Genomic DNA, 14,802 nt, shown 5'->3' with positions numbered 1-14,802 from the left:
CTTCATGGCTGTACAAATCACACAGCAATGCAAGGAGCTGTAAAACATTCCTGGTACTAGAGTAGTGCTCAGGTCATGTATGCATTTATCAGCATAATTTCCTACATTGCCATGTTGAAAACTGCCAGCTGCTTTAAATACCAAGGGAAAGACACAACCATGCCAGCTTGGCCTGATGGTTAGCAGGGCCCCAGACACCACACACAATGAAAGGTGAGAAACTGCCAGCCCTCATAGATAATAAAATGGGAAGCAGGGGCTTCCTGGGACACTGACCAAAGGGGAGGCACCAGGGCAACTGAATCAGAAACACCAGACAGGGATGTCACCAAAGCCAGTAATGGAGCAGCAATGGAAGGCATGAAGAGGAGCTGGTGGCTTCTTTGGGAGGACAAGAGGCTGGTGCATGGTGGGAACCTGGCAGAGGAAAAGGGGCATAGGAAGTGAATGCTGTAACTGGAGCAGACTTCTAGAAGTTCATGCTATTTGGAACAGGACTACTCCCACTACATTCATGACTGACTTCTGAGACTTGGTACCTTTTTGCTGGGCTCTTGGCTGACCCTGCTTGCCTGCTCTGCTGTCCTGGTTGGGCATGGACATATGCACAGTTCCTGTGATGCTCATGAGCAAGGAGCCTGTGTGATGATAAAGTGCTTGTGCTTAATCAAGGAAGGGCTGCAAGGCTGGAACATCTATCAAAATTACTACAATGGAATGTAATCAGCACGAGCCACAGGATCACAACATTTTAACATGCAAGGACACCTTCAGCAGAGTTGAGCTGAGATTTACCAGGCAACAGTAAACAAAAAAATAACTGCAGCTAATAAAATGGGTGTAGCTATATTTTTGTTAGAAAACAAAAAATCACCCCAAAAGTGACAGATCTATTAATTTAAAGAGAAAACAAGGAAAAAATCTGCTAATTAAAAAACATAGAACTTTAGCTTTGTAAATTTTGCAAATTGTGTAACTACTGACCTGAAAGCCTGATTATTAATTGCAACAACCAAAACCCATAGTGCCAGAATATGCACATTCATAATCCAAAACACTGCAAAGATATGAGTATTAGAGTGAGCATGTAATTTAACTTAGTGATAGAATTTGACACACATACAGTTATAATGGAGGTGAAAATGTTATAGATTAATTTTCTTTACATGAGAAAATGAGACACTGTATGTTGGTAGTTGCATTCACCTCAACATGGAAATTATCAGAGAAATTCACTAAATGTTACTACACAAGTATAAAAAACAAACTCTTGACACTTACCAATCCTCATTTACATAAACCAAAACCTTTATTGCCTGTATTTATATAAATAGGGTATCATACAGTAAGCCCCAGTTTACATTTATAAATGGAGAACATTTTGAAAAGCTCTTCAACAGCAATGTGAAGTGTGCAAAAATAGTGGAATGAGAAATAAATATTCTAAAAAGAAAAAAAAAAGGAACTGCTCTCCCATGCCTAGAAATATCAAGTACCTCTTAGATTTTTAACTTAAAAAATTATCTTTGCCAATTTTAGATCAAAAGAAATGCAACAGATGTGTTACAACATTAATGCTAACCCAGAAAATAAAACCCAAAGTCCTGAATGTAATCTTGTACATCCACAGTACATGTACATCTTGTACATTTCCACATTTTATCTTCTTGAAACTACACTAGAGCACACAGAACTAGTGGTATATTACAATATATTCTCTTCAAACACCAATTTTCACAGTCCTGGCAAACAGTACCAGTTTATTGCTAGCATTCCATTTCGTATTTCATAGCACACAAGTGTTGAGTAACTCATATACTGTAAATAAACACACACCAAGTAAACTGATGTTATTATCACATACCTTAAAACAGGTTTGTTTTTTTTCCCTAATTTGTGTGAATGTTGCCTACAAAGTCAAGGACAACAATACCAATTAGCTCCTAGCACAGTATTAGCAAAATATCATTGATGTTCTCTCAAGTTAATAAATAATCTTAATTCCAGCTGGTAACACATCTAGAAGTACTCTGATCAATTATTCAAAACTGGGAGCAGATGGGTGTCCACGAGTGACCAGAAGCAGGATTTATACAGGTTGATTCCACAATTCCCAATATATTTCAGAAGTACAGGGAAACGCTGATTATCTCAAAGTCTTCAAATATTTTTGTAGTCAAAACTGCACGTAGTTTAAAACTTACATATTTACAAGTCTCCAGTCCTTGAGATTTCAGATCTTCACAGTACTAAGTAAAAAATTTATCAGATACAACCTCCTATAGTTTACCTGCACTCTGAAACAGTCACATGACTTCACAGGGATCTCTTCTCTAAGATACAGTCACCACTAGGAGAGAAAACCCCCAAATTCTTCAGCATTAAAATCTGCATCAGCTAGATATGTAGCCTAGTTAAGTAAGAACTTGAATTGTAAAGACATTGCTTTACTATCAACAAAACCTGGGAATAGAAAGAAAAGGATTTTTCTTTAAAATAAAAATGCTTAGAAGGCAGTTAGCACTGGCATTTTGAATAAACTTACAAGGAAACAAACATTTGCATACAAGACAGTGATCAAACAATGAACAGAAGAATCCACAGCATTACTTTGCCATCTTCTTTTCAAGTGTTTATTTTGAAGGTCTGCTTTCACAGCATATAAACTCAGCTTTGGGACCAATCAGCATTATCCTGAAAACTTTTTAAATAAAGGTCTTCTTTGCATTTTAGCAAATTCAACGAGTCCACAATTCCAGGAGCACTTTTCTTCAGTCCTCTGAATAAGGGCCATGCACTGTACCTATAGGCTCACTTCAGGAATACCTGTTTCTACCAAGCACAGTCATACACACATCATTTTACTAGTTTGATAGCAATTTATTTTTTTCACAGTAAGTCACAAATTACCTTTGTCTAAAATATCTGCTTGGACTGTGATGAACATCCATTAGAGAGCCACACATTTTCTAACAGTATTTATGCCTGGACAGTCTCTGCTGGAACGAGATTCCCTGTTGTATCCAGCTGCATACACTTACAAGAGCAGGCAGAAACTGGGCACTCAGTATGGTCCCTAAATAGCAACAGTCAAAAAAAGAAAAAACAGCTAAAATAATTTTACAATTACAATTGTAAAATTGTAATTATAATGCAATTATACATTTAACTATGTGCAGAGGTATAGCATCTCAGAAAAACTCAGTATCATAGTTCAGTTTTATTATTTAATCTTTAAAATGATAGATACAGGGAAGGAGACGTGTTCTACTCAGTGCAGAACACACATGTGAAATAACAAAATTTTAATATCAACTTACCTGAACCAGCTCAGCATATGTCCAGCATGTCCACCATGCCTACAGTTATGACACCAAGTAAACCAGTTGTTGAACTGGGCTAACTTCTTGTCTTTGCTAAGATCCACTTTTTCATCTGACTTGGATCCTCCTGTCCAGAAGCAAACCCACCCCCACAAATATGGCTGTAAATCATTACACTTCATTTACATTTCAGTCCCAGAAACACCATTAAAATTATTTTGAAATAAGGAACATTATGTGAAAAAGCACTGTGATTTTAAAATAGAAGTCAGTAAAAATATTAAGAGCTGGAAGACTGCCAAAAAAGAATTACACTGCTAAACTGTTGCTTGTCTTATCTTTTAGATATGCTAAACTAGCCTATTAAACAAGTTTTACAGACGGAATCTCATTCAATGGTGATTTATGCCTTATTGATTGATTTATAATCCATTGAATTATGGGCCTGTTCTGCTGCACATCAAATCTTCTGCTTTAGAAAAAAAATCAACAAATCTAAGTTATGGATTGGAAAAAGTTCAATATAGAAGTCATACCAAAGATAAGTGAAAGAATGAGAAGAGGTAAATAAAAACGAAAACTGTACAGCTGCTCATGGCTCTGTAATAAGACTGACTTAAAAATATGGTCAAAATCCTTTTTATTTAGACATTATATAATGCCAAGCCAAAGGCATTTACAACCAAACAATTCCAGTCATAATACCTCTTAGCTTTGACAGTATGATCAATGCTTTCTTTCATACTTAGTAACAGAAAGTACACCACACTTCTCTTCCCCTTCCATTTAAAAATTAATTCATTTACACTCAATGATTTGTGTAGCATGCCTAAAATTGGTCTCAAGAAAACACACTCCCCATTTCTTTCAGTGGTAAAGCTCACAATACTGATCGTTACAATACTTGGATCTTTACATCTGTCTAACCATGGAATTTGACTGACAATCTCATGGAAACTGTGAGAATCAAGTAATTATGCATACTTTCTGACCATTAAGAATTGAAACAAAGGTATCATCCCAAAATTAGATGGGATGTAAACAAGTTCTCAATTATGGTCCTTCTCCCTTTAAAATGATGAGTATGAGTATTTACAGTATAAGCACAAATAGAAAAAAGAAGTGCAACAGAAGATCTTTCGATAGGAACTGCTAATTTGGCCTCCAACTAGTACTGCAGCTGAATAACTAAAACCCACTGTGTCATACCTGGACAGCTGGAAACTGGTGTTCCCATATTTATCAGGCAAAGTGCACAGCGGGGAAGGGGCTTACGGCAACCAGGACAGCTCGTAACTTTGGACTTGGTGGGTGAACCGCTGACTCCATATTGGCTAAAACCTCGCCCCTGATGAGGAATAGCTGAGCAGCTGTAAGAGATTGATTTTCCACAGAAATTGCAACTCACAAACACCTAAAAAGAACAGATGCCCATTAATTTTTTGGTTTGGTTCCACTTTTGCTATACCTGTGAGTGAATCCATTCAAGGTAAGTAACATTTATTTACCAGACATTCTAGAGAGTGCTCTGGAAAGCCAAGCCTACTTGTGAAGGAGTTCTTAACATCTTGGCTTATAGATGAGGCACACAGCCCTGAGGAGTAGATCTTAATGATGCTCACTAGCTTCAAAAGCACATAAAAACATGCACAATTGCTAAAACTTTGAAAGATATTATTTAGGATAATAAAAGCTGTATCTTCAGTAATTGAAGAAATTAGGTTTATTCTACTTACTATATAAAGTTTGGTCTCTCCCTCCTTTTAGTCAGATGACTCACACTACAATCCCCAAAATAAAGATTACCTAATGTTATTTATCTACATGCCTTGTGTCACAGGTTGCGACTTGATACCAAGGAGCACATATTTCAAATTTTTTAGGGCTATTTATCTTAAACAACATAAGGAAGGAGCAGTAAACTCAACTCCTTCCCACTTGGAACTCTGCTTAAACAGCTATGACTGATAAATTAATTCAAAACCAGCTTTCCTCAGAAACTCTCAGCCCTAAAGCTCATAATGAAACATACTTAGCAGACATGATAGAGTAAAAGGTGTCATGGTAAGACCATGCTGGCTGAAACTGCCACCAGATGTTAAGAAGATAGCACTTGGGCAGGGCGTTAGTTTTTAGGTCAGTGTACATTCAGAACTGATAATGAAAGTTGCTGCTGTTCACTTTAGTTTCAGGTTCAAGGGCTTCAAAACAGCTTTGAAGTTTTTTTTCAATTAAAAGCAATTTGAACTAGTCCCATGGTTTCAGCATCAGTCTCACCCTGACACTGAATTCAGCTGGGTGACACATCTCTGATTTCATTTTTCAACACGTGAGAGAAAAAAAATCAAATGAGTTTTCAGTTTTATCAGAAGAAAAGGGTTGATAGGTTACAGTTTCTGAAAGACCTGTTCTTTGAAAAAAAAGTGACCCCTACTTTTTTTAGGGCAGGCTAAGCTGAAGTCTTTCTTTTGTACATAAGTCCCCATGAAAAGTAGCAGGTTTTTTTTAAAGAAGTACCATGCCATGTTCCTTTCTGGACTGGTCATATTTCATATAGGATTTATATTTACCTGGGCTAAAGGCTTTGAGCTGGGATCCAGCTTACTCCTATGAATATCAAATTCTGCACGTTTATGCCAAAACCTCCAGGCATCTAAAAGATTCCTGTAGTTCTCAATCCAGTACTGAACCCTTTCATCCTTAAGTACATCTGATGGAGAACCCTAAAGTAGGCAAGAAAAAATGTCAGACTTACATTAAAGACACACAATACATATTAGTCACTTTTTCAAAAGCCTTTACAAACTGTACTACAAGATATAAGAAATAATACAGTGCCATTTATCCCAAAAAAAGATGAATTTTCAGTGGAATTGTAATGTGAGTTTGATAAATGTCTTCTTCAGTTTCTGTCTGGTTGAAAATACTTGTGCTGCCATGTCCTCCTAAGAACTCATGTCTATGAGAAGAAGGATTTGAAAGTTCTGTCAAGCTCCACAATCTGTCATGACTGCATATGCTATTAAATACACTGCTGGCAATAGCTGCTACTGTTTAACGGCCAAGGTAAATCCATTATTAAAAAAAAAAACAAGCTCAAAGACCACAAGCAAACAAAAAACCTCATTTTTGTTCCCTATCAAAATCCTGAAAGCAAAAAAAAAAAAAAAAAAAGTTCCTGAAAATGTCAGGAAACACATCAGCAATAAGCAGATAAATGGGTATTCCCAGTTCAGCTGTGAAAAGGATTACGATTTTCTTTTGCCTCTTTCCTCTACTATCTCCTCAAGCTACCTCAACGAGAGAGTGTGAAGACACATACTTACCAGTTAACACTGAGTTTTTCAGATGACTCCACAAAAATAACCAAACAACCAATTGTCCCAATTTAATACAGAAATACTTTTTAGTTCACAAGATTCTACACTACCCTGATAAAGAAACTACGCATAGTTTTCCTCCATAAAATTTATTTTGGAGTGAACACTAACCTGTAGCATGCAATAGCTTGCTGTCTGGACATCTCCAGTTCTGTCAACATAACTTTCCATCAAGTCAACTCCATCTTTTGTCAGCCCTGTTAACAGTATTCCCTCCAAATTTCCAGCCTCTTTCATTTCATTTGTCAGCTTTTCAATAAACCTGTTGAGCTATAAAAAATAAATATATGAAGAAATATATAAATACATGTAAAAGCAGCATTTGCACCTAACAGAATGCATTGCTTGCTGGATGTTACACAGAAAAAGTTAAATTACTATATAATATGAAACTGCATGAAATCAAGTGTTTATAAACAAACTCTAGGCTTCCTGATAGAAAATGCAAGGAGTGAGGTTATGTATTCTTAGAATACTTTGGTGAATTTCAAATAGAAAATTTCTGCTTCAAAACCAAACCATAATTTGAGAGAACAATAACACCTGGAAATAAATACTGAAGAAATAGTAATACTCTCCAGTAAAACATGTGTACAGTTAATGAAACTGCATCTGAACTACCAGGTAAGGAATACTCACAAAAACCTCCAAAACCACAAAACCAGTGAAGCCTCCAAATCAACCAACCAAAAATGGAATCTAAAATTAACCTGGAAGTACAAACTAAAAACCAGATGATACCATACCTTATATACCACTGTGATAAGAAAAAACAAATCACTCATGACTCATTATTTCCACTGGACACCCCTCTACCCCAGAGTTTCTTCTGCCACTGAATAAAGTCCAGTTTGAAAGTTTGTTTAAATGTGCAACCACAAACTTACCTGAGCATCATTGAGGAACTTGCAAGCAAATGCCACTCTGTCTCGTACAGCTACATTATTTTCATACTTCAGAGAGAAAAATGGGAATTAGTAACATGAGATACATGTTTCTATTTTTCCAACACATTGTAAAAACCAGAACACTTGCACTACTGTCTAACTAATACAATGAAATTGATTGTGTACAGATAAAATGTGACATCTGGAGAAGGCTAACTCTAAATATCAGCTTACTTGTTTGCCCTCAGATACAGCTATCAGAGGAAGACTGTGGGTATGGGAACAATCTATCCACAAAGTCTGGTACAACACATCCTACATGGTTTATGAAACTCTACAAAAATAAACTTTGCAAGTCCTGTAGAGGACCTAGTGCTTCCAGCATGTATAGCCAGATCTCCCACCAAGTCACAGGCAGAAGAAAAACAAACCAAGTTCTGCTTACTGTATTTACATAATAACTAGCCTAACCACTCATTCCTTCCTTAAATTGCAAACAAAAGTTAACAAAGCAAACAAAACACCCTAAGCAAACAAAAACTAAACATCCAGAATTCATTTCTCAGAAGTGTATTAACACTTGAGGTACAGCAGTGTATCAGTATTTACTTTCTGCTTTTTATTCATTTTACTAGATGTGACACTGCAGAAAAAAAATACTTCTCTATATCAATTCTCACACTTAGCTATGCCCATGTTTTTCCCTCTGATATTCTCAGATTAGAAATTGTGACTGACACTGCTAAAACAAGATGTGCTTGGCAAAATCTTTCATGCAGACATCAACAGGTCTCACTGAAGGAAAAATTAAAATTAAACCCAAACAAACAGCACCTTATCACGTGTGAGTTGCCAGTTCATCAATAAAAAAAATCTATAAAAGTACTACCCAACATCCAGAGAACAACAATACTCTCTCTCAAAGACAGACAGAAAGAAAGAAAAAAAAAAAAGATTCAGGTTTCTCTCCTCTGGGATTCTAGCCATTTTTATTTTTCATTACCCTAAGAGTATCAAATTATGACAACTTCACTTTCAACAGCTTTGGGCTAATTACTCTGCTGCACCACAGCAGCTCTCTCCTAGGCTAAATAATTCCTACTGAAGCAGGTATTTCTACCTATTTGATTCCTGTTCTCTAACCAGGAATCAAATACATTAACTCCTCAAAAGTATCTCATGATTAAAAATTTAGTTTTCCCTTTAAATGGCATGTCTGTATCACTTTCAGAAGCCCTGGAACTACTCTATTTACTGATTTACTGTTTCAACAAAGTGAAATTATTTTAACAAGTAAGCAAGGGAAAATAAAATACACTTCATTGCAAACATAGCTTTATCAAAGTTCTGCAAACTCCCCTGCATTTAGTCTGCTTTTTGCAATTCCATTATTAATCTCTCTTCTGTTGCTTCCCACTGATTACATTACTTGGATAATATATTTCTAGACGTTTAATAACTCCATGCTAAAAATAAAATTCCTCTAAAAATGTGTTAATGTCGCCCTAGTTTTTTAAGATTTTCTAAGCCTTCTGATGTTGACATTCTTGTAGTGAACTTTCTCGCACACTTTCTGTAAATAACTCATTGTTTTGCACTCCTTTATGGAGGAAGAGAAAGTTGATAGACTGTTGGTTTGTCCAGTGTCATTGGAGAGGTGGCACTGTCACCCTCCAATCCACTGTCACTCTTAGAAAACTATAAATGTTGGAGTCAGAAAATAAACTTCCCTTTTTCTTCACCTTGAAAACAGCAGTGTGAGCTTGTGTTCTTTCGTGTCCTATAGTGACATGTTAACTCTAATCTCTATTTTGGCCATTCATGCATGACTTATTCACTAACATGAGATGTCTCTTCTGCAGACAGATATGCTATTTGCCAGCACCAGGATAAAAGAATAGGTTTAAATTTGATTAATTCTTGGAGTATCTAGGACTCCCCCTACATAAGTGCATGTATCTATATATATGTATCTATTGCATAAAGAAATTTTAACCTAACACAGAAATTTACTCACCAAAACACCATCATATGAACCAGACTCACTCGTCAGGAAAGCAAACATAGCACACAAGTAGGGATTGTTCAACTGCAGTCTCAGAGTACTGCACATTTCTCTCCAAAGTGAGTTCTTCTCATCTGTGTAGCCTGACAGAGCCATTGCTACGACATTAAGGTTCAGATCACCTGATTTATGAAAAGTGAAAGAATAATATTCAAGTTAAGAACTTAAAAAAGCTCCAGTTAAAACTGTAAATGAAAACATTCATTTGAAACACAATGTTTCTTCAGAATGCAACATAAAATGCAGTAGAATTAACACTACCTAAATTAATGTGCATACACTACCATGTATAGTAGCTTCTGCTTTAAATGCCTTTGTTCAGGTAAGTTAGCATCTACATGCATGACAGCCTCTTTAGACAACATCACACTACTTGTGGTATTTTGAAATAGCTATCACAAAAGATTGTCATTGTCATAATTCATATCCGTAAGAAGTGAAAAGGCAAGATTGTATATCCAGCCATTGTTTAACAAACCTAGCTGGAGGATGACAATTTTATACAAAAGTTTCAAACTAAGAAGTTTCCTAAAAACACAAAAACTATTAAATCTAAACACTCATTATGTCAGAAAGTTCAATTTTATTCTTGAATTTGAAAACAGCACGTCTCCATTCTGAACCCTCCCTGTGGAAAGCACAGACAGGCACTCTCCTCCAGCAGTTCCCTTAAAGCAAAAAGAATTCCACTAGTTCTAAACATAAGCCTTTCTGGGGCTTTTATGAGGAAGGAAATTCTGAAAAATGTGATCTATTTTAAATAGACAATATGGCATATGGTAGTCTGAGGAGTGAAATACCAGGATTTGTCAAGCTCCAATACAAGTGTTTCAAGTAACAATTTTACAACACAACAGGCATCTCTTCCGTACTAACTTCCATAATTCTGTTAACAGAAAAAATCTACTAATGTGATATAGTGCCAAAATAAAAAGCTAAACACAATACACACCTTTTCCTGAGGAAGCCCCTTTATTCAGAATTTGTATTGCTCGCCGTATGTCCAAGTTGAAAAGTGCTACAGCAGCAGCTCGCTCCCAGTCTCCCTCCTGTTCCAATGAATTTAGGAAAGGCTCCACATCTAAGTCTGTTCCCTTCTTTATCCACCCACAGAGCTGCAAAGCCAAAGATCTCTCCTCACTCAGATACTGAATAATATCTGCCTGTCTATCAGATCCACTCCTGCTGTGCCTGAGGTTCTCTGTTGTTCCTAGAAATGGGAAATAAGTTAAATTATGCTTAAATGACAGTTTCAATTGCAATCACAACACAATTTCAATCATAAAGCAGGGTACAAAAGCTGAGTATTGCATTTTAGTACTTTAAAATTGCTTACAACTCCATGCAAGGAGCAGCATGCACAAAATTATTTTGATCTACTAAAAATTATGCACCTAAGCTTGACACATATTTCTCAGTCTTTTTTCTTTCTTCTACCACTTGTTACATTTGACAGGAGCTCTCAGTATGTTCAAACTGAAAATACATAATACACCATCAAGCACCTGCTTTAACAGCCCTCATCAATGTGTCAGAAGCTTTCCCACCACTGAAGACTCATTTTCTGCTCCAAGAAGCATAGTACATATATTGAAGAGAGAAAGAAGTATTCAAATATTGAATTCTACTATGAAAGATTTCAGCCAGCATGAGAGGCAGAATGTGATGACCCAGGGTTGATCACCACTTCAGAATAAGTCAGCTTATTTGAACACAGTCATACAAATGTACTTAATACAACAGCAGTGACAACAGCAAAGTCACCTTTCTAGAACTACATCCTGATGTGGAGCTTTGAAAAATATAATATACTGCAGGGAATATAATAGTATGCAAAAAAGTATAATATGCAGGGAGCAAGAATTCTTAGTGCCATAGTCAAAACTCAAATCTTTGAAACAGTTCAAAGATTTACTTCTGAGGATACTATGCTTCTACAATTACTGACTTTCCAGGAACACTGAAAACTCTGGAAATTACTGTTAACTTACATTATTAAAACACAAACAGAAGTACTTTGTTTTTATATTTTTGAACAGTCTCTTTGAACAATTGCCAAAGACAAACTCATGAGTGCATCATTCTGCAAACATACTACAACAATACTTAGCAAAGTTAGAACATTCTTACCCAAAGATGACTTCACAATTGATTTAATGCCAGTGTAAACTAAGGGACCTTTGTTTCCTGTAAGTTTTTGATCCATATCTTCAGTATACTGCTTCATAAGTATTTTCATATATAGGAAGCTTAATTTTTCACAAAAAATGTTTTTAAAAATTTTAAGTCATCCTGTTAACATATACAAAGTACTTATAGGATGTTGTATTGTACTTAAAGATTTTAATGCATTTTATTAAGTGGTTTACATATAAAGGTATATTACTTCCTTAGGACAAAGACTACAATAAAATAAAGGATATAATGCAGAGTGTACCAAAGGGACTTCAGCTGAGGATCTTCATTTCCAGCTAGGAGGTGATTTCTCCAAACTTGTTCAGTATCAAGACCATACCTTGAGAGAGCTCTGAGGCGCATTTTGGTTGCTATGTCTTTTTCCAAGGAGCTGGCCTTTCCCTCTTCTGTACACTCATACAAATGTCGCCCACAGGCCCACATTAAGGATGTCACTGGGCTCCATGCAAGAGAAATTCTCTCAAAAACGGTGAAGTCGGACATAGTCCTGTTGGGAGTCACTACTACCATTCGGTTCTGACTTGTGGGATGCCAGGCAAATGAAGCAATGTAATTTTCACATGGCTGGACACTTCTCTCAATTATTGTCGGCTCAGTTTCATCTCCAATAGGGGTGGGAGTATGCTGCATGTCATACAGTCTAATGATGTTACTATCCCTTGTCAAAGTAGCTAACAGTCCAGTCCTCGTTGGACACCATGCAACTTTTGTTAAGGGTTTTGGTTGCTCTGTCAGGGTCAAAACAGGCTTTTCAAACTTTCTTAAATCCCATATGGCAACCTGACCTTCATAGAAGGAAGCAACACGATCATGGAAATAGGGATCAACAGTCACTCCTTGGACAGCCTTGGTGTTTACAAATATTTTTTGGCTTGTGTTCCTAAGATCAAAGATAGCCAGATTTCGATGCATTCCAGCTAACAGCAGTTTCTGATCCCGTGGAAGCCAACAGAGAGAGAGACAAGCATCATTCTGCCCTAATTCATACAGTGGTTTTGTAACTACCAGGCCTGCCTCCGCATCTCCTGCCGAAAGCCTCACTTTCTCTGTAGCAACTGCAGTCTCTGGGGCGTATTTGCTGCTGATATCCCAGATCAGTACGGAAAAGTCAGCCCGATGTTTATCCAGCCCAGCAGCAAGCCAGTTGCTGTCCAGGGGGTTCCAGGCCAGGGTATTGCACTGCCGAGCGTGCTTGGGAACAAACTCTTTGCCTATCAAATCTTTGGATTTTGAGTTGTGATCTTGCCCAAGGCTGGTAAGTACCACTCGGCCATTGGCCTGTCCAACGGCGAGGAGACACTCGGGATCATACTTGGGATACCAAGCCACACATTTCATGTAGGGTGTATCCGAGTTTATTGACAGCAGCGTAGCCGTAGTTTCCTCCGACAAGCGCAAGGACCCTGCCTTGAGCTCTGAGCTTACAGCAGAGTCAATGTGATAAAGGCTCAGCTCTGAATCACACACAACAAATCTGTCAACATGGTGTGGGGCCCACAGGATATCAGGTTTGGAGCCACTCATGGCTAGAGTAAGCTGACACACAATTTAAGGTCTGCTAAGAAGATTCAGGTGATATCCATGCATACGAAAACTGTTGAGAAAATAATTTGTAGGAATGTTATCAAAACCCAAGTCCTTTGATGAACTGAAATCATCATTAAACAAGCAAAACCAAATTATTTTTAGCCCAAGAGTTTATCTAGTTTATCTCATAACACATTTCAGGACAAATCATTAAGCATTCTCCTCACAACACTTGTTGTTTTTGCTGGTATGTATGTACCAAGGCAGAATCAACACGGACACCTACAAACTGATGACAATGGGATTTGCTGTGTTTACCAACCCCACACCAATATTAAGCAAGAAGACATTACCCGAGATGCGCTGTGGCAGGATACGTGGGTGTGCCGCTGGGAAAGAGCCACGCCCTCAAACATCTAGGAGAGAATGTCCCTGCCTAATTAAAAAGCGCTAAGTGACAAAAATTAGAGTCTGGCAGTTTTATCTAAAGCCTGCTCCAAAGGCTAGAAAGGCTTCCTGTCTTGAAAGACTTCAACATAAATTCAAATTGTCATCTTATTGTACAGTTCCCAATCCCACCACCTGCCCTGTTCGTATCTGGTCCAGCAACACTCATAAAGGCACATTACTGCCAAAACTCCCTTTACACTTGCGGCAGCTACTAGCACCACACATGCCTACATGCAAACAGACCGCACAGATCCTACACACCTCTGCTATTACTGTGGAAAAGACAGGCAAGATCGGGACGTATGAAAAAACAGCATTATTTACCACGCTTGGGCCGCCCCTGTGTGCCTGCAGGTCACCCCCACCTCCGCCCGCCGCCCGTTCCCGAGGGCCGCAAGAGCGGACGGGAGCCGGGAGACCGCCACCCTGCCACCCACCGTCCGTCCGTCCGTCCGTTCCCGGGCGGTTCCAGCGCTCACCCAGCCCGCGGGAGGCTCCAGCCCGGCCGCCGCCAGCGGCCCCGCCGCCCGCGCAGGGGAACGGGAAGCGCACCAGGGCTTCCGGCTGCGGCCGCGGCGCTTCCGGCGCGCCGGGGAAGCGGAAGCACCGCCCGCGTGCGCGCTTCCGGCCGCGGTCCGTCCCCTCCCTCAGCGGCTCCGAGCGGAGCGGGCCGGGCTGGGCCGGATCGGATCGGACCGGGTTCGGCTGGGCTAGGCTGGGCCGGGCTGGGAGCGGGCAGGGCCCCGGGCTGAAGAGAGCCGGGAGCCCTCGAGACGCATTCCTGGCAATGGGTTCCAGGGTGGCCCTGCTGGAGCAGGGGGGTTGGACCACAGCGCCCACTGCGGCCCCTTCCAGCCTGAAGCATTCTGTGCCCACAACGAGCATCTCAGTCTGATGCCTTTTGAGATTACCTAAAAATAGAGACCAGACAAAATTACGAGAATAAAAACCGGTTGTATTTATTAAAGGGTCTC

The 14,802-nt window shown here is 38.8% G+C and overlaps 1 protein-coding gene across 3 annotated transcripts; it reads right to left on the bottom strand.

Annotated features, from left to right (window-relative positions):
- Nucleotides 1-1,286: 1,286 nt before the first annotated feature.
- MIOS (meiosis regulator for oocyte development) lies at nt 1,287-14,412 on the bottom strand. 3 transcript variants are annotated; one of them, XM_077175221.1, is made up of 11 exons: nt 14,308-14,412; nt 12,079-13,445; nt 11,786-11,884; nt 10,608-10,865; nt 9,608-9,777; nt 7,591-7,656; nt 6,815-6,973; nt 5,894-6,046; nt 4,533-4,737; nt 3,321-3,450; nt 1,287-3,076 (listed from the first exon to the last, which is right to left on the bottom strand). In XM_077175221.1, exons 2-11 carry the CDS (start codon nt 13,373-13,375, stop codon nt 2,980-2,982), a joined length of 2,634 nt encoding a protein of 877 aa, XP_077031336.1. In that variant the 5' UTR covers nt 13,376-13,445; nt 14,308-14,412; the 3' UTR covers nt 1,287-2,979. The 3 variants fall into 3 exon arrangements, with proteins under 3 accessions (XP_077031336.1, XP_054484264.1, XP_054484273.1); XM_054628289.2 differs by having other exon boundaries at nt 14,266-14,408; XM_054628298.2 differs by lacking the exon at nt 14,308-14,412 and adding an exon at nt 14,153-14,281.
- Nucleotides 14,413-14,802: the final 390 nt, after the last annotated feature.

The sequence above is a fragment of the Agelaius phoeniceus genome, chromosome 1, assembly GCF_051311805.1.
Source record: "Agelaius phoeniceus isolate bAgePho1 chromosome 1, bAgePho1.hap1, whole genome shotgun sequence".
Taxonomy (NCBI): domain Eukaryota; kingdom Metazoa; phylum Chordata; class Aves; order Passeriformes; family Icteridae; genus Agelaius; species Agelaius phoeniceus.
Note: the sequence above shows the minus strand (reverse complement) of the source record. Positions and strands in the feature narration are given on the sequence as shown.

Coding starts and splice junctions, on each gene's coding strand:
- MIOS (XM_077175221.1), bottom strand. CDS start 13,375: ATGAGTGGCTCCAAACCTGATATCCTGTGGGCCCCACACCATGTTGAC. Junction 11,885..12,078: donor CCTTTGGTACACTCTGCATT/ATATCCTTTATT, acceptor ATATGAAAATAC/TTATGAAGCAGTATACTGAA. Junction 6,974..7,590: donor AGTTCCTCAATGATGCTCAG/GTAAGTTTGTGG, acceptor TATTTTTTATAG/CTCAACAGGTTTATTGAAAA.